Genomic DNA, 21,857 nt, shown 5'->3' on the forward strand with positions numbered 1-21,857 from the left:
AGAGAATTTTTGCTTGAAAAAAAATGTATTTTCCGTCCTACAGTCTAAAGCCGGTTGACAATTACTTTTGACTCAGTATTACATTCCTTTATATATTTGTTTAGAATCAATAGAAACAAGATGGCCCAGTTCCCCCTCAGCCATACACCACCTGCTCTATTGGCATGAACCCAATATGGCAGACCTTTGTGGGTTATTTACTTCAAAGTTAACATTAATTTGACAACACCCTTTATTTAGCTAGACTTATCTGCTCTGACACTGTGTGCAGAGCTGAAGGGCCCAAACAGCAAAGTTGGCACATAAACATGAGATAAATGATGTTGACACAGTGGATCAGCCCAGCTGCCACTTTGTAGCAATACACTTTGATAGATTTCATAAAGAGTTTGAATCATGGCTTTTTTGTGTCCACCCATCATCCCTGTCACTGTCTTCCTCTCCCCCTCTCCGTCCGTCCTGTCGGGTGTCTGAGCGGTGAGGTACTGTAGCTATATTCAGGTTTATGTATCCGAGCCTGGCACCTGTACAGATCAGCCCTGTATTTACACTGCAGCTCCATTTAGACTGCAGAAACATGGAGAGCACTCATTACTCTGAGGTTTAGGCTGTCCGACAGAGGGATGCAGGGAAAAAAGACGGATGGAGCGAAGGATGGATGGGTGGGGCATTGGCTTGGCACCAATCCCAGCTCCGGATTGGTTGTTGTCCTGGCAACGGCACGTCTGACCTTATTTACCCCCTCGCACACCCCTCGCCGTACGTGCACTCCGCTCTCGCCTAGGCTCATTTCTTTTTGCCGCACACTTTCCACTCCTCTCTGCGTGAGAGCTGAAACTCTTGTTCGTGCCCCTTTTTTTCGCCTCACACTCCTCTTTCAAGTGTGGCCACCTTCCACGCAGAGCAGGTGAGAGTCAGATCACAACACTTACAGCTGCTGGTGGGCATAGTGAGGCAACATTTCCAGTGTCTTTTGGTCAAGCGGTGAAAAAGAAAAACGATGCCGTAGACTGCGAGGCTGCACTCTTGTCCATTTATATTGTGGACAGTAATTTCATACCTCCCCGGAAAAGTCGCTGGAAAGCTTATTTCAGGATCAGACCGGACCACACACGGTGTGGAGCGGTGCCTATGCATGACAGAGCTCTGCCACAAAGGGGGGAGATGATGGCTTCTGCAGACCTGCAGCCGTATCAAAATGGTTCCGATGGATTGGCCTCCATACTGATGGGTCCTGTGGGCCCGCATCATGCAATTTGCCTCAGCTCTGACGGCCGTAGCTATACATCCTGTTGTGCTGCTGAGTCCCGCAGAATGGACACACACACACACACACACACACACAGAGGACGACCTATGCCATAACAGGCAGAAAATAGGGTCTGTCTTTACCTGAGGCTGAGAATCCCTCCGGGCTCGAAGCAGCAGGTGTGTGTGTGTGTGTTGCTGATCCGTACAGTTTGAATGGCCGGTGCCTCCTGGTCATTTAATGGAGCCTGCAGGGCAAGAAAAGTGCATCCAATCACTTCATCTTAGGCTATACACACACACACACTCACACACACACCCACAATTGCCAACGCTTATGCACCAAATTCATATTGCTGCTCAATGTGTGTGTGCTCTTATCCTTCTACCCTTCTGAGGGCAGAGAGGCGTTCGGTTCGTCTGATGGCAGCAGGGCTTCCCCCACATCTTAATGCATATCATGTGTGTGTGCTTGCATGTAAAGAAAAACCACACACTTGAGCAAATGGAGATGGAAGAGGGGGGAAAAAGGAGGAGGGAAGTACGCATACCATCCACATTCTGAGATTAGGAGTCATAGAAAAGAAAGCAAAAGGTTTGGCGTAGCAGGGAAATACACTTCCTGCTGACCTTGAAGGAAACACACACACACACACACACACACACATAGGCATACCAAACAGGAAAGAGTAGATAAAGAGCAACAGCTTGTTCCCCTTAAGACCTTCTTTCCTCTCGGCGAGGAGCGGTTGATCACCGTCATCACCACACAGTTTGGTGACACTGACAATCTAAAGAGGCGGCGTCTGCAGAGCGTTGACGGTGTGAGATCGGAGGGAGGGACGGGGAAGGGATTTTTCGGGCCAGCTGGGCGGGCAGGGTGGCGGGGGGGCCCCAGATGGTCAGAGGTGGGGGATAAAGTCCTTGTTTGTGCGCGTTGAGGGGAGTAAGCACCAGGTTAGACACAACATTGGTGTTTAGGCCCTGGACTCAGCATGGTCTTAGTGTGGGCGTTAAGGGGGGTGCAGTTCATAGAGGGGAGGTGGGGGGGTGTGCATGAGTCTGCTCCGATTTACATCCGTGCAGACAGAGAAAGATCGAGCAAGAGACAGGAAATGGGGAACAAAAAACATTTGAGCCACGCAGATTCTTGGAAATGGTGCAGCATTCAGTAGATGAAGTCTCTCTCATTGTCTGACTCATGGGTGAAGCACTACAGGTGTATGATTCCTTTTCTTCCAAGATGAGGTAGCCTGTGGAGCAGGAGGTCACTGACGCTCAAGGAAAGAATGTCTCTCTCTTTAGTTCTGCCTTGTTCCCTCTTTCCTCCTCTTCTCTCTTTGGGCTCTTTTTGTCATAAACTTCTCTCATACATTCCATCAATTATTCCCCACAGTACAGCACAGATGTTTTTTTTTTACCTTAAAAGGCTTCCAAAGTCTGGTTTTATTCACCTGCCAAGCATCAAAATGTATTGGTGTTTAGGTATTCTTCTGTCCTTCTCTAGTTAAACCTGTGTTGAGAGATGTTTGGAAGTGCCTTAAACTTGCATTCTTTCTAATAGCCAGCAGGGGGCGACTCCTCTGGTTGCCTAAAGAAGTCTGATTGTATTGAAGTCTATGAGAAAATGAGCCTACTTCTCACTTGATTTATTACCTCAGTAAACATTGTAAACATGAGTTTATGGTCTCAATCGCTAGTTTCAAGTCTTCTTTAATACAGCATGTTGTTCATTTAGTAAGTTATTGTCTCATTTAGAGTCAAATAGACCATAAAGCAGGAGATGCTTTAGGGCGTGGCTACCTTGTGATTGACAGGTTGCTACTACGGTGTTGTCCGGTCTGAGAGTTGTCTGTGTTTTCGTCTTAAAACTTTAACCCTTTCACAGTGTGTTTTCAGTTCATGAAAGTTAATTATAACCTTTTTGGTTGCCTAGAAATGCCTTAATCTAATACTTAACTCCACCCTCTCGTGACACTTCTGGTTGCAAAAAACCAAGATGGCGATGGGCAAAATGCCGAGCTCGGGGCTTCAAAACGGCAGTCCACAAACCAATGGGTGACGTCTTATATAAAGTCCATGGGTGCGAATATGACTCAAAGGTTAGCAGTGGTGAGTTGGCAGTTGGTCAGCAGTTTTGTGTCAAGGTTCACCAGAATTAAACTCAATGTGAGAGCTATTCTCTGATCGCAGCAATTACGTACAAATGATTTGGTTTCGGTCTGAGATTTCATCATTGTGACTGGTTGGATTAACAAAACACAACCGTGACACCTGGAATACAAAGGCAATCAGTATGTGAAAGTTGATGTTGGTTTATTCATTGAGAGTAATGACTCACCTGACATTTACTCATCTGTCATTGCGCGCCAAAACCGCACCCATCTGCTACACCACAGCTGAAAAAAACAACAATACTATTTCACAAAGTCATCCTCCTAGAGAGCACCAAAGATCCTTCCAATCCATTTCACCAGAAGTGTTACTACAGCAGCAACCACCATAGAGGCTAAAGCTCATGCTATGCCCAGCCAAGGTTCACAGTGACCACAGCGTGCTGTGCCCAGTCAGCATAGTGAGCCGAGTTAGCGATCACCCCGCTGTGACTGACCACGGAAGAACTGCGGCTCCACCAAGCCTCTCGGCCTCCTGTCGCCACCGCGACAGACTTTTTACTGTGGGCTTGTTATCGTTCCGTCACGAGCATGAAAGTGTTTATTAAAACCTACAGTACACATTCATTCAGGATGCACAGCACAGCGTAAGCGTGTTATTAGCATTTTCATTGTAGAAGAATATCTGTAGCCGCCATGTTTATGTGCTGTACATGCGTTAAGTGCCCAAGTGTATTCAGTATGCATAGTACGCAGCTGCTCTGTGTGATCGAGTATCTGCTCTGTATTCCTGAAGCCGTGTTGTGGGATTGTTGCTCCTTTAATTATTCTCTCATATTAAAGGATCAAAGGTCTCTGCCACAGTCAACCCCCTGCATTTCATTATAGCTGCACACACAGACACACACACACACACATGTGTGTATATGCCTCTGTGTGCACGCACGTTAGCATGGACACACATCGGGAGGACATCGGGTATGTTCATTTTTTGAATTCTGAATGTGATTTCCTGCAATTATAAAAAGGATAAATGTTAGCCTTTTCAAGTTCCCCACTGAAGAGCCCAGCATGTTGTGTTTGATTCTGCTCCTCAGCGAGAGTTTTCTTTATCAGCCAAGAGCTTGCACCAGTCCTCAGAAGGGTGTCACCGATCACCCTCTGGCATGAGGGATAGAGCATGTTTTATTCTCCTGGTGTGCTTTCATGTCTGTGTGTGTGTGTGTGTGTGTGTGTGTGTGTGTGTGTGTGTGTGTGCGTGTGCGTGTGTGTGTGTGCGTGTGTGTGTGTGCATTCACGCCCACATGTGCTCAAATGCACATGTGTGGGTGTGTGTGCTGCTCCGTGTCTTTGCCCTCTCCCCTCTGCTGCTCCAGCACTGGACCAAACCAAACCTCCTCCTCCGCATCCAGAGGATTCCCCCCCGCTGATAGGCTGCTCCAGCACTCCTGTTCTTTTTACACCCACAGCCCCTTCGGTGCTCCCATGATGCCCCTGTGCTGTCACCACTCTGCTGCATGGTGGCTGGCAGGAGGGGTTGGAAGATGGGTGTAATTAGGGCGTACCCGAGCCTACCAGGGCCAGAGAGAGAGAGATAGAGAGAGAGAGGGAACAGGGAGGAAGGAAGAGGAAGAGGATAGAAAGAGGGCTGACAGTTTGACATCAGTAGAGCACACCGTCTCTGTAATTGCTGGCGTGCATATGGCCGAGGTTGGGAGGCTTGTGGGAGGAAGGAGGGGTAATGTAGGATAGAGAGGATTCAGAAATAGGAGGGAGAGAGCAGCCTTCTGAAGCAGTAGATGGGGGGATGTCATCCAAAAGTGGGGAAAGACGAGGGAGGAGATCGAGGGTGAGGAGGAATGCAGATCGGGGGGAAACGGAACCTGAGCAGTGCAGAAGAAGCTTGAGGTGAATGACATGCATAGCAGGGGGTCCAGCATGTTGACACAGCACACGTCTATTCTTACATATGCACATGCGCGCGCACACACTTCCACAGCTGGTGCACCTAAGTAAACATCTCTCTGACTCGGAGAAGCCTCAGCAAGCACCACAGGTAGGGCTGCTGTGTGTGCGTAGGTGTGCTCACACGGGCTTATGTGCTTTTGTGTTCCCTTAACCAGACAATCAAGTCCCCCTTTGTTCGGCTGTAATTAGCACACGCAGGTAATAGAGCTATCGGGACGTGGCCACACACACACATTCCCAGAGGGGATATTGATCAGGGGGGGGAGAGCGTGTGTGTGTGTGTCCTGAGCGAGGGATCCCGATCGATGGTGTACTGTCGCGTTGATAGATCGCCAATTCTGCGCGCTAGGCTATTGAGCAGGAAGCGGCTTTTGGTGAGACCTGCCTCCAGGGTCTCACCTGCATCCACGCCACGACAAACACACACACTCACACTTTTTCCGCTCCATTATCTCACTCAGAAATGACGCCCACATTCGAAAATTTCTTTTACAGTTTCTTCAGTCGTGCAGTGCAATATGCACCCCTTCTTCTTGTCATTCCTCCTCTCACTGCTCCATCCATCTTTGACACCCTCTCTTCAGATTCGCTGGCCCATCTCGGTCTCCTGCTTCCTTGTCACGTCTATCCGTTTCATTTCAGTTTTTCATCAGCTCCTCCTCCTCTCTTTTCTCTGCACTCATTCTTCCTCTCATTTATTCGTTTGGTCTCTTCTCTGTCCGCCTACTTAACTTAAGACTACTCCGCCGTCCTCCCCCCCAACCCCATTCCGCGCTCCTTTTCCCTCCCATGTTCCCCTTCGCTGACTCCCAGCACTCCCTTCCTCTCTCCTCCGCTCTGTCACCCCTCTATAAAGACTCCCACTGATGGACCTGAACCTTCTGCCCAAGCCAAACTCTGCCCCTCATTCTTTTCCTCCTGCGCTCCATGCGAAGAGGAGCCCAATTAAAGTCCGTCTCCTCTCTCTTTCTTCCACTCCGTTGTTCTCCTCTCTGTGTGTCTGCACTCAGACTCTCTGGGGTCGCTAATTAAAACACTTTACTTTCTTCTCTTTTTCACCTGTTCATCCAACTTCTTCTGGCTTTCTTATTCATTTTTTTTATTTGTTCCATCTCTCTGCTCTAACCCTGTCTCAACATCTCTCTTTTCATCAGTCTCTCCATCTGTCTTCCTCTGGGCCTCGCCTCGTGTCACTCCATCACTCACATCCCCTTCCCTCCATTTGTCACACACATTTCTCTCCTCATTTATCGTCTCCTGCTTTGTCTCTTCACGCTGTTATGATTCATACAAAGTCTTGTGATTTCTTCATGTTGGATTTACGTCGTCCTACATCGACTTCCCTCAATCTTTCTCACATCTTCTCTTCCCCCCGTATTAGCTTGTACACGGGGAACTCTTTATACCGCAGCTGACAGGAAGTCAGAATCTGCAGTCTAAAGGAGCATGCATTATGCAGCTCTTCTGTTCTAATGATGCTGTCTTGTCCAGAGTTGTTGTTATGCCTAAAGCCACTCAACCTTGACTGAAGACGTGGCTGTGCATGCGCATGCACGTCCGCATAAGTTTGTACGCTCCTCCTGTGTGTGTGAATCCGTGCTGTGTGGTGGGAGAGCGGGAAGCACAGGGAGGGAGTCGAGTTTATTTTACACTCAACTCCCCTCAATGGTCTTAATTAGCATATGAGGAATTGTTGCTCTCACTCAACACGGCTCCCTCGCTGGAAATGCAGTCGTATCATTGTGATATATCAAATTGTAAAACATTCTTTAAGACCTGCACAACTTTGCTTTATCACCTCCTGTAATCGTTATGTGTAATATTGATGAACTATCCATCTGCTGTAACTATCCACGTTCCTCCAGGCACACAGAGATTATGGAATACCTGTCATCCGTCTCCTTTCTCTCAGTCTGTGTTTAATCACCGCCTCTCTCTCCCCTTCAGTCATGTATTACTCTGTAATCGTTAAGTGAAATATTAATGTCGTTGTCATTCCTCCCTCCAGGTTAACAGCAGGAGAACTGTCCGTCCAGGTGAATCTGAATGACTACCTGGACATCTACTGCCCACACTACCCAAACAAGGGGGCCCAGGGCCCCGGGCAGCCGGAGACGCTGGCCCTCTACCTGGTGGGAGAGACCTTCTTCCAAGGCTGCGTGGAAACCAGAGGGGCCATCAAGAGGTGGGAGTGTAACGACCCCTACGCTCCGTTTGGACCGGTGCGCTTCTCTGAGAAGATCCAGAGGTTCACCCCCTTCTCGCTGGGGTTTGAGTTCCTGCCAGGGCGCCACTACTACTACAGCTGTGAGTAGAGGACCTGTGTGTTTCTGTGCCTAACTTCTGAATGAATCAGTTTTTCAATTTTTAAACAAGCAGCCATACAAAAGCTTTATACAGTCAAAAAAAAAAGAAATCGTGATTTTTCTGGTTTGATCAGAACACATTTCGGTTGGTTAGGGCTGCAAATTACTTTGATTATCAATTAATCTTTGGACTATTTTCTGTGGGAATCCATAAATTGTCTATGAAATATCAAAAAATAGTGAAAAATGCCCATCACAATTTCCCAAAACAAAAGATGACACCTTGCTCGTTTGCTTCAACCAATGGTCAAATACTCAAAGATTTTCGGTTTATAATCACATAAGGCAAAGAAAAGTGGAATATCCTTACAATTAAGAAGCTGGAACTACGTGATGTTTTTGTTTTTCAAGCCTGTGAAAACTTGCATTGAAATTGTAAGTATGTCACTATAATATTAAATGTTCATGACTCTGTAAGCAAAAATCTAAGTTCAAGCTTTAAAAACAGAATTGCGTAACATCCTACCCTTACATAACCCTACCTCTTGGAGTTAAACACCAAAGACTCAGATAATCTGCTTGATCAGGACTTCATATTGATAATACTTATTAATTGATTTATAGTTACACTAGGTCTGTCAATTGATTAAAATAGTTAATTGCGATTATTAGCAAATTAATCATAAATTTGTATCTGTTCAAAATGTACAATAAAGGGAGATTTGTCAGGTATTTAATACTCTTATCAACAAGGGAGTGGGCAAATATGCTGCTTTATGCAAATGTATGTATATATTAATTAGTGAAAATCAATTAACAACACAAAACAATAAAAAATATCATCCAGAAACCCTCACAGGTACTGCATTTAGCATGGAAAATATGCTCAAATCACAACATGGCAAACTGCAGCCCAACAGGCAACAACAGCTGTCAGTGTGCTGACTTGACTACGACTTGCCCCAGACTGCATGTGATTATCATAAAGTAGGCATATCTGTAAAGGGGAGACTCATGGGTACCCAGAGAACCCATTTTCATTTACATATTTGAGGTCAGAGGTTAAAGGACCCCTTTGAAAATGGCCATGACAGTTTTTTTCTCACCAATTTAGCATAAGTTTGAGGCGTAATTAACCTCCTTAGTGACAAGCTGGCATGACATGGTTGGTACCAATGGATTCTTTACGTTTTCTAGTTTCATATGATGTCAGCATCTTCACTCTAAAACTGAGCCAGCTACACTCGTAAAATCGCAAGTTGTGTGAATGCGTTAAAGAAATTACTGGCCTTTAAACAAATTTGCGTTAACTTTGACAGCCCTACGTTGCACAGTAATTTCCTGTCATTTCTCAAAAAGTATTAAGGTTCAATACGTGGCTAAAAGGTATGTGTATCACTTAACGTCTTGTAAGAAATTTTTCTATTCTATTGAAGCAATGAATATTGGCTTCAGGTTCCACACACTGGAAGCCAAGTATAACAGCCCAAAAAAAGAATAGATGTAAATATTTGATGCTACAGTTCATCGGACGGTGCATACACACCTGTGTTGGAGGAAGTGGTGGCCAGGCAGCCCCACATGTTAAGGGATGAAAGGGTTGAGTGTGTTTATATGAGGCTTTGAGTGTCAGGAAACTGCAGCTCATAGCATTAATAATGTTTTCCATATATTCCCACTGAATGACATTAATTTGATGTTTTCTTAAACCTGTAGGCTGGTACACAACTTTAGCGATGGTTTTCTTCTTTCCCCATTACACTCTCCTGTGCTCCTCTCATCTCACTCATTTATTTCAAACCACTGGAGGGACAAAAGGGAGGGAGAGACACAGAAGATGGCTTAGTGGCTGTAAAATCAGCTCTTTTTTTCTTACTTTTTTACAACTTGTGGTGTCAGTCCAACCAAGAGGGGGAGGACATGAAACAAGGCAGAGAATGAAAGAGTCAAGTGAAAGCATGGTATGGACGGCTGACAACAAAGAGACAGAGAGGGACCGCAAAGTGTAGGAGGAAGAAATGGAGATCAATACGGGACGACAGTGAGGAGAGGAGAAAAAAAAAGGCAGACGGAGGTAGAGAAGCGTGGAGGAGTGACAGAGGGAGAGAAAGAGCAAAAGATGGACACAGTCTGACAGTACAGGAAGGGGGGAGGGCGGGACGAGAGAGGCCGGATGAGAGGAGTCCACACTGGAGAAAGAAAAGGGAGAGCAACAAAAGGGATGGATGAGACGAAGAGAAAGAATCTTTACATAAATTACTGTTGCGATTCAAGGGACAATGGAGCATTGTGAGGGCATGAGAGAGTGCTTCCACACACACACTAACACACACACACATGTATATATGTACACACACACACACTGGGCTATTGTGGTTGTTCAGGCCAGTTCAGAGAAAAGCAACAATGGGTGTCTCCCCCCCCCCTGGTCGGGCCACATCGGGCTCAGAGCGATTGTGTGTGTTTTGTCCACATCAAAGATAAGGCGTAAAGTTGGTCCAAATGTCTGGCTCCGGGGTCCGCGTGCTGAATGGGCCCGCGGCACTGGAGACAGTATAATGGCATTAGCCTGGGAGAACACTACAATAGTATTAGAAACACTAATGGCATTAGTTGGCTCAGTCTGAGCCGGGCTCAGCTCTACTCTACGACTCCCACAGACTGTGACACTGACAGCCCACTACTGTCTCTGGGTCTCTGGGTCTCTGCCTGACTCACTGACCTACGCCCGCTGCTTCTCCATGTCTGGATCCCCACAAACAGGAAACACCTTGACATCCTCTGATGGTCAGCTGCTGCTAACACAGAACCATGTGAGGAGCAATGTTTCCAGGGGACACTTCAAACTGAAGAATACATTAGTAATTAGTCAAAGGCAAACACTAAGTTATGCGATCACATTGTTGAAACTAAAATAAATATTAAGTTTACAAATAGCAGTTTGATAAAAACAGATCTTCTCAAGACATTTTTTAAGAATACTCCACTTTGAATAATGATTTTTCTAATATGGTTATTCACAGCGGCAACCTCCGGTGCCGAGAAATGAGGCCATCGCGGAAGTGCCAAAAACTGCAGTTCCTCAAACGTCCACTTGAGGCTGGCTCCAAAAGCCAGTTAATCCCCATAGACCCCCCCCCCCCATGTTAAAATGCCCAACTTTACAACAGAAATAAACATGTTCACAGCCTGGTACAAAAAACGGTTTTGGTCTCTATAGCTAATATATCTGTTCATGACAACTGTACGGGGGATGACTTTTTATAGAACTCACCCGTTTAAATTACATCAAGGCTTAAAGTTAGGCATAATTAGGGTATGGCCACTTTGAGTGACAGGTGGGTGTCGTCTCAGGTCACTAGCTGCTAGCCGTTTCTCTCAGATTTAAAATAGTATTAACCTGACCCGCCAGATGGTTTGTTACTCCGAACCATCTGAGACCATCTGTCATTGGAAACTGTTTGGAAAAGAGCAGGCACTTTCAAAAAATACTTGGTAGGGATGAACCATCTGTCAATCAAACTCTTGCTGAAGCCAGTCGGGAGAAGAGCGAAAACATATCTCCTATCAAGAAAAGCCTTCAGTGCCGTTCTTTGCTCTTCTTTCAATGAAGAAAAACGCTCCAGTTCTGATATAACTGATGCTATTGCAGCATCTACACCAACCGATTTAGGAGCCGACATTGTTGTTTCGAACGAACAATCGCCTCTCCATGTCGTCTCACACACCTAAGCCACGCCCGTATAGCTGCCAGTAGCTCCTCACAGGATGCTGATTGGTCCGTGCTCTGGCTTGCCAGACACAAACGCATTACTAGAAGCCTGACCAGATGGATTTTTCATGTGATATGTGATCCCGCGATTCTCTCCTGATGTCGTGACATCACGAAGGTAACATGGAAACATCCTTCTAGTGTCAATCTCAGCGCACATGCATCATTCTGCACATTAAAGGTCAAACCATCCAAGTGAAGTACCAATAAGCAAAACTGAGTTTTGAATGGAGGGACTTTAACTCAAGGTCTACTAGCTTTTTCCGGATCTTCAACCTTTGGACATTAACTTAAGATTTGTTTTGTTAAACTGGTATAAACTTGATTAGCTGATCTTCCAACATCACTGACGAGTGGTGATCAGTTTTTAGTTTCCCCTGTAAACTTGTGCAGTGTTGGAACTCACATTCGTTGTGCTGCGTACGAATTACAGTATTTCTATATTTGCTCGTACTTTCTGTATTTTTGGTGAAACTGCTCCTCTCTTTGCTTGTGTTTCATTTATTTGCTGCATATTCTCTTCATCAGACATATATGAGCTGTTAAAAAGATTATTTTGTGTGTGTGTGAGTTGAGCTCTCTCAGCCACCGTAGATGACGCCTTTATAACACAGCCCCACTGCCATCCTGTGCTGTATCTCATCAGTCGAAATTACAGATACAAAGTGAGACAGACTGTTAGCCATCATACACTCAGCTTGTGTGGTGGGCCCCTGTTGAGTTAGCATCTGTTTGTGAATAATTCAGATATAAAGCCCTTTAAACTGCAGTTTCCAGACAGATTTGTTTTGTAAAAGCAATCCTCATCTGACAGGTAATGCAGCTGATGTTTGCCTGTTTTCCCCCGTGAGCCGTGATCAGTATTGATATCGCAGCAGTTGCATTTTTTTATGGTCGCGCTCTCAATCGGGTATTTTATTGTTTTTATTTAGCCGTGCAGATAATTGTGAAGTATGTTTAGTCTCTGTGACACGGGGAGACGGTGTTATTCTTTATATCGATATCATTGTATGAGCTGTTGAAACGGGAAAACAACCTCGCTGCTCTTTAGCTTTTTCTTGTCATAAGAGTGCCAATAGAGTTCTCATAGAGATGGAAAGATTTCATTCTTTCCCTTTTTTTTATTTGACACGTTTAGCATGTTTTGAATTCTAACCGTTTGTTGGGTTTAATAGGTAAGCAGCATATTTAAATCTCTCTCGTTGTTTCTTTCTAGCTCTACCCGCAGATGAAGGCCCTCCTCTGCCATGTATGAAGTTGCGTGTCACCGTGTGCTGCGAGCCCAGTGAGTACACTCCTCTTTTTTATCTCTTCCTCCTTTCATATTCCCCCCCTTTGTACGCCAAGAGACTCCTCTCTCATCTCTACTACCAGGGCACGATGTTTAGAGTGCTGCTCCTCACCCACACTACTATTCCTGCTCTCTTTTTCTGAACAACTGTAATGCTCTAATTCTCCACTTTTATGAAGGAAACATCTTTTACCCTTCAGAATCTTGCATTATCTTTAACCTTGTAAGATGAGACTCTCCACTCCACGTTGCCTTTTAAACCTAATTGGATTGAGGGCTTTTTTAGGCATTAGTTCTCTCTCTCTCCTCTCACTCCATCCTACTTATTCTTTTTTTTTTTTTTACCTCCTTGTCTCCCTCAATCTCCCACTCTCCATCTCTCTCTGGTCCCTGTGTGAAATTCCCAGAGTTGATCTAATCCAGAGCACGCCTGGAGTAATGTTAGTCTTCCAGTCCAGTGAGCTGCCCATTCCGGTTGGGAATGTTGCCCAGTAGCCACTGTGGGAATCCCTGTACAGTTGTTGGTGTGTGTGTGTGTGTGTGTGTGTGTGTGTGTGTGAGCGTTTCTGCGTGTATGACCATGTTCCTGCATGGGGCCTTTGCGTGTCTGTGTCTACCCCCTCATATGCGGCTCTGAGACGTCTGTCCCAGTTCCCATCCCAGTGCTATCTGCAGGGGGCTCGTCGTTCTGTCCCAGGCTGAACCAACACATTTTTTTCCAGTAAAGCTGGTCGCGAGGTTGTGCGTGCGTGTGTGTGTGTGAGTGTGTGAGTGTGTATGAGACCCACTCACTAAAATTCCTCCACGTCGTCTAACAGAATACCTCCCAATCCGCGCCGCCTTGATTAAATTCATGTCACTTTTGTGCAAAGGGGAAAAAAAAATTAAAAACCGGAATAAAAAGAGCCCCATCCGTCTCAAATGAATTCCTAAATGCCATCACTGTTTCGGCGCGAGACGGGGAGTAATTTGCTGCGTTATTACCAGAGTGAAGGCTGATGACTTTTTTTAAAATGTTAATTATCCTGCTGTCATTAATTAGAAATACCACAGATAGTTGTTCAGTGAGGAAATGCTAATGTAGTCGTCTGACCTTCTGACTGTATTCCCAGATCAGCCCATCAGAGACGGAAATAATCAAAATATTTGGAATCACCTGGATGCTGGGAGACACTTGACTTTACTGCTAAAGCCCATTACTTTACATTAGAAAGACTTCTTCCAGCCACCAAGATGCACTTCCATCTACTGTTTCCTTTTCTCATCTTTTTTTTTTCCTCTCCCTCTCATCCTGTTCCTTAACCAAAACTAATCCCGACTAAATGTCAGGATCTCCCTCTCCTTGTCTTCCACTCCTCCCGCTCTTTCTCTCTAGTCTTCTGTCATTCCTGAAGTGGCACTAATCCTCCCCTTCTCTCTGTCTCCTCAGCGCTCTCTCCCCCCCACCTTCCTCCTTTTTTATGATCTTTCGCTACTGGAGCAAAACTAATCTAGGCACCATCCTCGGCAGTCTCTTCCACTTCCTCCTCCCTTCCCGCCTGACTCCGCCCCACCCCACCTTCCTCCACCTTCCCTGTGTCTTTTTCTATCTCTTTGTTGTATCTCCATATCTGCCACACAGTTATTCCCTCCTCTCCCCTGTTCCTCCGCGCCGCTCCATCTCTGTCGTGCGCATGCTGTGCGGCGAGTGCGTTGGGATGAGAGTACACGAGGCCGGAGAGAGAAGAGCGAGCGAGATGGATGAGAGAGGAGATGAAGGAGAGTTGGAGGGTCTCTCTCTCTCTCTCTTTCTCTTTCTCTTTGACTGTCCATTAGTGGCGGTTTACCACAGCTGTTGTTGTGTTGTTCCCTGTGGTAACACCTTACATACCCTCTGGTTCCTTCCTGCTCAGGTTCCCTTTTATCTGACAGGTAGCATGGCAGCATGGCGCACCGGGCCAGTCTGTGTGGGAGTGTGTGTGTGTGTGTGTGTGTGTGTGGCCCTCGGTGATGTCCTTCAGCTACATCTTATCTCTTATCTAAACTTCAAACCGTGCACCTCCCTCCCTTCTTCTCTCCCCAAACTTCTTCTTCTAGAAAGCATGAAATTAAACGGTATTTCCACGCGGGGATGCCCTGTTGCGGGCGTTTGAATTAATTATCAGCAAGCACACACACACACACACACACACACCTGCCTCACACTGGTCTGAAGGACAGAGCGATGACAGTGAGAGGGTCCGTCAGGTACGCTGTCATTGCTCCAAGGTCAGCTACCACCCGCCGGTCCCTCGGTCTCCTCTCCAGTGTGTGAATGTGTGTGTTTATCGCCTTAATTTAACCCAAGAACACAACAAACCAGGCAGGACAGACTCAGTGATGCAGGAGGCTCCTAATGACACCCTGTGTGTGTGTGTGTCAGTGTAGGTGTGTGTGTGTGTGTAGGTGATGTTTCCTCATCCTGGTTGTTGCTTGCAGCATTGTAAAGCATGTTTTGGCTTTTTAGGTTCTGGTTGTTTTTCGGCGTAGCGCTCTGTGTGTGATGATGTTTATTTGAACACAACGCCGTCACGAATCACGCCAGAGAAAGTGCTCTGCTGAAAGGCGCTTGAGCCCGCGTTGCATCAGAAAACAAGGCTCTGAATCGGCATCAGCGGCAGACTGGTGTCATGTGAAATCTCCGGCGCCCCTGCCTGCAGCTCCTCTATTGCATCTTTCAACCGACTCGCTTTTTGCCTCTCTCACTCCATACTTACCTTTTCTTTTTTTTTGTGTGTGTGTGCAACTTCTCCCTAAAACTCCTCCCGTTGTGTTTATCTCTCTTCCTCTCCTCGTCACTCTGCCTCTCCGCCTTTCTCTTTTCTACGCCGTCCTACTGTGAGAAACCATTATAGACCAACTTCCCTCTCTCTCTAATTGATTCCCGTTCTCTCTCCGTCTCTCTCGCTTCTCTTTTCTGTCGTTCTCCCGCTGTGAGCAGTCCATTACATTCATTTCAGTTTGCAGAGCTTCACCGTTTTCTCCACTTTCTCTCTCTTTTTTTTTTCCTGCTATTTTTTTTTTTAAATTTCTTCCATCACTGCCCTCCTTTACCCCCTCCACTCTCTCCCAAATACCTTTGTACCCTCTGAACTCCATACACACAAGGACACAACTCGAAACACACACACACACACACACACCGCTCGCCCAGCCGAGCTCTCCCGGATCCCAAACCTCGACACTTAAAAAATTTGACTTTAACCGCTTTCGGCGATTTACGTTTTCGCTGTTTTTTTTCGCCTTTCGCATTTTTTGTTTCACTTTTTAGTAAAGTGCTAATTTTCAGGGTTGGTTAGCGTTAGCTCCTGCGTGTCTAAAATGGCGGCATGTGAGGAGAGGTGGGATGGTGGAACAGTGTCTGTCTCTGCAGGGGCGTTCTGCCTACTGGAGACACACACACACACACACTAGCATGCACACACACACACACACACACACACACATTTAGCCATGGTTGTGCATGTACAGTTACACATGCTGCATGTTTTTCTGACTGCAGTGCAGAGACGACACTGCTCTTGCAGTCACGCCACCGCGGACGCCATTTTGTGGCGGAGAGCCTCACCATGACCGAAATTATGATGTTGACACAAACTCGGTGTTCGTTTTGGTTGGAGTTTTTTTTTTTTTGCGCAAATGATGCGATTAAAGTCAGATCAAAACACACATATCACACACAGCCGAGTAAACACAAGGCATTTAACGTTTTAGTTTCGAAGCGCGGCGTGGCGTTTTTTACACACACACACACACACACACACACACATACACGATAATTGATACTTTTAAGTAAAGTGTTTTTCCTCTACCCCAAGTAAATTATAAGTTTGATTTAAAACATATTTGTAATTATCATAATTTTTTTTTTTTATGGCTACATTTGCCGCATCCAAAATATCCACAATAAAAAAAGTCAGGAAGGAGTTAAAGGGATAAAACCATTTTTTAAATTTTTTTATAAATAATTTTGTAATTAATTAATTTAAAATGCTGTTTTGATTAAAGAAAATCATACACTTTTTTACATATGTTAATTTAAACTTGAAAGGACGGCTAATTAATAAATATTCTTTGGTCGTTAAATTACATTAAAATATGGTTTGATGGCAGAAAAGCTACATTTTTTTCGATTAAAAATGAACAACGACGACGACGATTTTTATTCTGTTTTGTGCGAGCACGGCAGCGCTATTTAAAGCCTGAAATGTTTGACTATTATTCTCTTCTGTTTGCTTTGATTTGCTCCCTTAAAAACACTCACAGTTACACCCCCGCATAGACACACACACGCACACACTCAGAGGCCCAGACCCAGCATGCTATTTAATGCTTCGTTAACCTCTAGATGGTCGTTAGTTGTACAAAATCCTGGGAGTAATTTAGTGTCTCGTGTCTGTCGGAGCGACGTGTTGCTGCAGAAGACCTGTAGGTACGAGATGGATATTACAGACAAACACGGTGTTTCGACACTAAGCCCTCATTAATAAATCCTTTCTCCCTCTGAGTGACTGTACGGCAGATGAGCTCCGAGTGTCCCATTTCCTCTCCTATAATCTCAGCCAGTCGCGGTGGGATGTGGACAGGTGGTAGTTTGCCTGGAGACATCAATACACACTTTGTCTTCGTGTGTGTGTGTGTGTGTGTGTTTGAGTCTTTGGGGTTGCGGTGTCAGAGGTGGGTTCAAGGCCGTATCGATTTAATAACAGCTGCAATTGTGCAGCCTCATCCCCGTTTCCTGACCTTTCCGTTCGCTCTCTCTTTTCCGTCCTCTCGGTTTTAACCGTTTCCGCTTTTTAGTCTCACCACCTGTATTTTTTTTTTTTGTTCTCTTCACCAGCTCTCCCACCCCTTCCTATCCCTCCATCCTAACCATCCCTCCATCCTTCCCTCCATTATTTCCTTTTAGTCCGCCCCCTGCTGAGAAAGTGACGTCCAGACACAAACACCCCCCTATCCCGTCTCTTTTCTCTCCCTCCCTTTTCTCTCTTGTCTGACCTTGTTTCAATCCATCCAACCTTCTTTTTTTTTATCCGCCATACTTTCTCACTCGGGTCTCCGCCGCTCTTCCTTTCATCTTCTGTCCACTTCTTGGTTTCGCTCTGTCATTTTGAATTTTCGTGTGTTTTCTTTCCCCCCTTCTTTTTCATTTCCTGTATCCCCTCTGTATAATCTCGATCATTCTTACTCCTCCTCATTTACATAACACTATCTTTTCCTGTTGCCATGCTTCTCAAGCGCTTTTTTTATCCGACCTTTAAGAGAATTTGCATAGGGGGACATATTTAGGGTTGCGCAGCCAGTCAGTACTCATTTTTCACGGCGTAAGGCTTTGAGTAATGGTAAATACCTTCCCCTGGTCATTTGTCTGTTTCTTGCTCCCTTTTGTTCCACAAAGCAGCAGCTTTATTGAGAAAGTTAAGCATGCAGAAATGACTAATCAGCAACTTGTATCTTTGCCTCAACTTTATCTAAATCTCTCTCCTCTCTCCTCTCTCTCCCCTCTCTCCTATTACAGCATCAGAGGGTTCAAAACAGATACAAGGTGAGATGCAACATTTTAAACCCAATTTATTCTCAGGCCTCGGCATCTTTTAATGATGCGTCTTTACGGTTACAAGTAAAGTTCAAGTTCAAATGTGGTTCATTTGCATGAATCAGTTGTAGCCAGAATATGTCACAATATCTGTATGAAAACATGAAAATGAGAACCATGTAAAAAGCGTAGAAATGTGTCGAATAGATCCGCATGGCCTAAAGTATGTGGACACCAAAACGTTACACCTATATGTGATACCTGAAAATCTCATTCTAAAACAAAACAATGGTCTTTTAATGTGCTTCTGTGACAACCTTTTCTCTTCTGGGAAGTTTTTCCACAATCTTTCTGAACCTGGCTGCAGCGATTTGCCCCCATTCAGCCGTAAGAGCATTAGTGATATAGAGTAGGGCGTTGAGGCCCGGCTGCGGTCCAATTCATCCCAAAGGTGCTTTCTGTAAAGTTCTCTTACGGCTACGGCAAACTCAGTTTTGCGGCGGGTTAGGGTTCGAGAGAAATAGTCACGAAATGCATCAAAAATCCACAGTGCCTGGAGCCTCTAGGTGCTAAAACTAAACAGAACTGTCATCACAAACAAAGCTTTATTTATGTAGCCTAGATTTATTAATTACAACAGTCACAATAATCACTCAAAATCAGCAGGGGGAGGCGCGTAGAAACGGCTGTTTACGCTGGGCAGAGGGGTCGCAAACACCAACCCGATTATTCTGGGGGGTCGTGACTCTAAAAGGTGGAGAACCACTGGTCTATAATCTCATTATATGCCGTAACATTAAGATTTTTTATAAATTGTCATTAAGGCGGCGAGCCCAACCCGTGAAAATAATGGTCCAGACCAAAAGTCACAAATGTGTCCGCATACTTTTGGCCATATTGTGTATATATCATACGTGCTATTTCATTCATAAAGATCCCTTCTCTCTTTCAGAAACTGTACGTGCAAGCAGCGCCTGCTCACTGAGGACAGCTTCACCTCCGCTCCTCCTCACCCTCGTCCTCCTCGTTCTGCTGACTACCTGACTTCCTCGTCCATCCGATCCGTCCTCGCCTTCTGACCTCGCAACCCCCAGATCGGGAGAATATCACTCAAGACGTTCCAAGTACACAATGCAATCTACACTCAAGACTAGTGAATGACGCTATGCTAAGCTACTGCAAAATGACACGTATTACCACCTTGTGGCTGGTTTACCTGTGAAATTCCAGAAAGAATCCGGTGTTTCTTCTCCAGAAACGGTGACTCAGGGACCGACACGCCGAATCACAGTGATTCATTTCTTGTTATTTTTCTTCTCCGCGCCGGTTGTGTAAGTAGTAACACCGAATATTACACATGGAGCTAGTCATAAGACTCAGATACCGCTCCGACGCCAGGAGAACAATGAGTCTGTCAGGAAGCAAGTTTTCTCTCTTTTTCATCTCTGTTTCTCATTTTCTACTTATTGTGTTGTATTTACTTCTTTTTGAGAAGCTGCCTCCTGTTAAAAAGTGGCCAAATGAACACACACGACTGTACTGAGAGGCTCAGGTTGGAGGCCAGTCAGTTAGCTGGTGACTTTTTCCTTCTTCATTAAATGCTTAAACAGAAATAACTTCCACAGTTTAACATCTGATTACAATCAACTTTTTTAACTGATTAGATTTTGGAGATAAATTTGCTTTAGGAGGAAATGGGGAATATTTGTGAATAGTCAAGCTGGGCTGCTGCGCCCCCTACTGGGATCAAACTGGTTTAACTGGAGTTGGACTGGGTTGGCCAGAAACTCAGAAACTGGACCCTAGATTGTGGTGCTGTGAGGTGATAATGGGACCTGGGACAGAGTTTATCCTCTCTGATTGGACCCCCTGTTGTTCTGCCTCCCCACCTCTCTCTCTCTCTGCTTCAGAGTACAGCACAGAACAGAGGGGTTTATGGGTAAACAGAGAGCATCGGCTCGCCTCACTCCACTGAACACGCTGCGGACCACGGAGGAGGCTGATTGGTCGATGCTCCTGGTGACCAACCAGGTGTGCAGATGTGCACACAAGCTTTTTGTTCCTTTTGTTGTTGTTTTAACGCAGGATCCTTTATTTTAGATTTTACTGTATAGTTAATATATTCTGCAAAATGAGATATGTTAACTACATAATTCAATGTTTTAGTAAGAACTGGTCTCTGATATTTAAGTGCAAAAGTCAAACATACACAGATAATGATTTGTATTCTGGATATATATGTATTTACTGGTATTTTCAATACGCTCTGCTACAATGTAGTTTCACAAGTTAAATGATTTTTTTTGCCAAATAGTTTCTTAAAGAAAATCGCTCAAATTGACCGTCATAGATTAAGAAAAAAACATATTCTAATGAATTAATAATTCATTTATATTTTTAATGAAATTAGAGAGAATGTACGTGTGTATTTTTCATTGAAATTAAATGAAGTTTATATATATTTAAAGTTACATAATTATTTCCCCGGCAATATTTGAGTGGCTTGAGCTCAGGAAATCTATAGTTTAATTGTTTAATTTATTAAACAGTTAAAAAAAAATACATTGTTAGCACTTAATATATTTTCCCCCTGCTGTAAATCAAACTAGTCATGCAAAAAAAATGTTATGTTAATCTCCTAAATGGGTGATAAAACGATGTTTGGAGAGAGAGAATCATATCAGTGATGTAGAATTTTACGATCATGTACAACTAGGAGTTTGTTTTTGATTTCTTCCCGTGTGTGTATTAACGTTTTCTGCTTTCACATTTTAGTGAAGAATGTAGCTTCTTCTGTGAAGAGCCAACTGCAATCTGAGCCTTTTTTTTTTTACGTGGCAAGACAACAAAAATAAATATGATTGCATTTAAACGTTTGGAGCCGATCGTCATTTCACTTTGAAAGTATTGATGTTTTATGTAACCGCGGGTCTCTCTGACAACACACACACACACACACACACACACACACACATACACACACGTCCAGTTTAATACACATGGGTATATGGAGATAAGGAGGCTTCAGGGACTTTAAATGACCTTGTGGTGCAAGAGGCCATTGTAATGTGAGTAACTTAGTGGAATATTGAGCTGAGTTTTTATCTATGGGCAACCAAAGCCTGATAAGACTCCAATAATAGACCACAAAGCATCATTGCCAATACATCGACCTTAAAGTAGTAACTGTATTTATTTTCAGTAAACACAGAGCTGATGTTTTTTGTTTTTTTAAATATAGAAGTGTACATCCAGATAAGCTGTAAATGCATTTCCATCTATGTAGGCGGTAACATAGAAGCTCTTGTGAAGCCAGAAAGGCAATTTCCTGGATAATAGGGCTAATGCTCCTATTTCATGCTTTATGATCTCTTCTGATGACATGTTTGTCACTGTTGAGGCATGTTATGAGCTGGCTTTGATTCTGACCTTCACCAAGAAATATCCAAAGCCCATGTTTTCATTCTTTTTCCCATTGTGAATGATGAAGTAAGCACACTGAAATCAGCGGAAAGTAGACTGGTGTTAAAGGAAAAGGACTTAAAAAGCAGCCACCAGAGTAAAGCGAGCCTTCATGTGTCCACTTCTGTTTATTCCAGCAGAA

The 21,857-nt window shown here is 44.6% G+C and overlaps 1 protein-coding gene across 2 annotated transcripts in view; it reads left to right on the plus strand.

The window, feature by feature from the left end:
* si:dkey-246i14.3 (ephrin-A4) overlaps positions 1–21,125 on the plus strand; it is a 35,675-nt gene extending 14,550 nt beyond the window's left edge. The window contains exons 1-5 of one of the 2 annotated variants that reach the window (XM_037784637.1): positions 5,026–5,270; positions 7,339–7,637; positions 12,625–12,693; positions 18,236–18,262; positions 19,206–21,125. In XM_037784637.1, the coding sequence (XP_037640565.1) occupies positions 5,170–5,270; positions 7,339–7,637; positions 12,625–12,693; positions 18,236–18,262; positions 19,206–19,297 (588 nt within the window). In that variant the 5' untranslated portion in view covers positions 5,026–5,169 and the 3' untranslated portion in view covers positions 19,298–21,125. Of the gene's footprint in view, positions 1–5,025; positions 5,271–7,338; positions 7,638–12,624; positions 12,694–18,235; positions 18,263–19,205 lie in introns of those variants that run through there. The other variant, XM_037784636.1, reaches the window with a different exon arrangement.
* The last annotated feature ends 732 nt before the right edge of the window (positions 21,126–21,857 follow it).

The sequence above is a fragment of the Sebastes umbrosus genome, chromosome 11 (genome assembly GCF_015220745.1).
Source record: "Sebastes umbrosus isolate fSebUmb1 chromosome 11, fSebUmb1.pri, whole genome shotgun sequence".
Taxonomy (NCBI): domain Eukaryota; kingdom Metazoa; phylum Chordata; class Actinopteri; order Perciformes; family Sebastidae; genus Sebastes; species Sebastes umbrosus.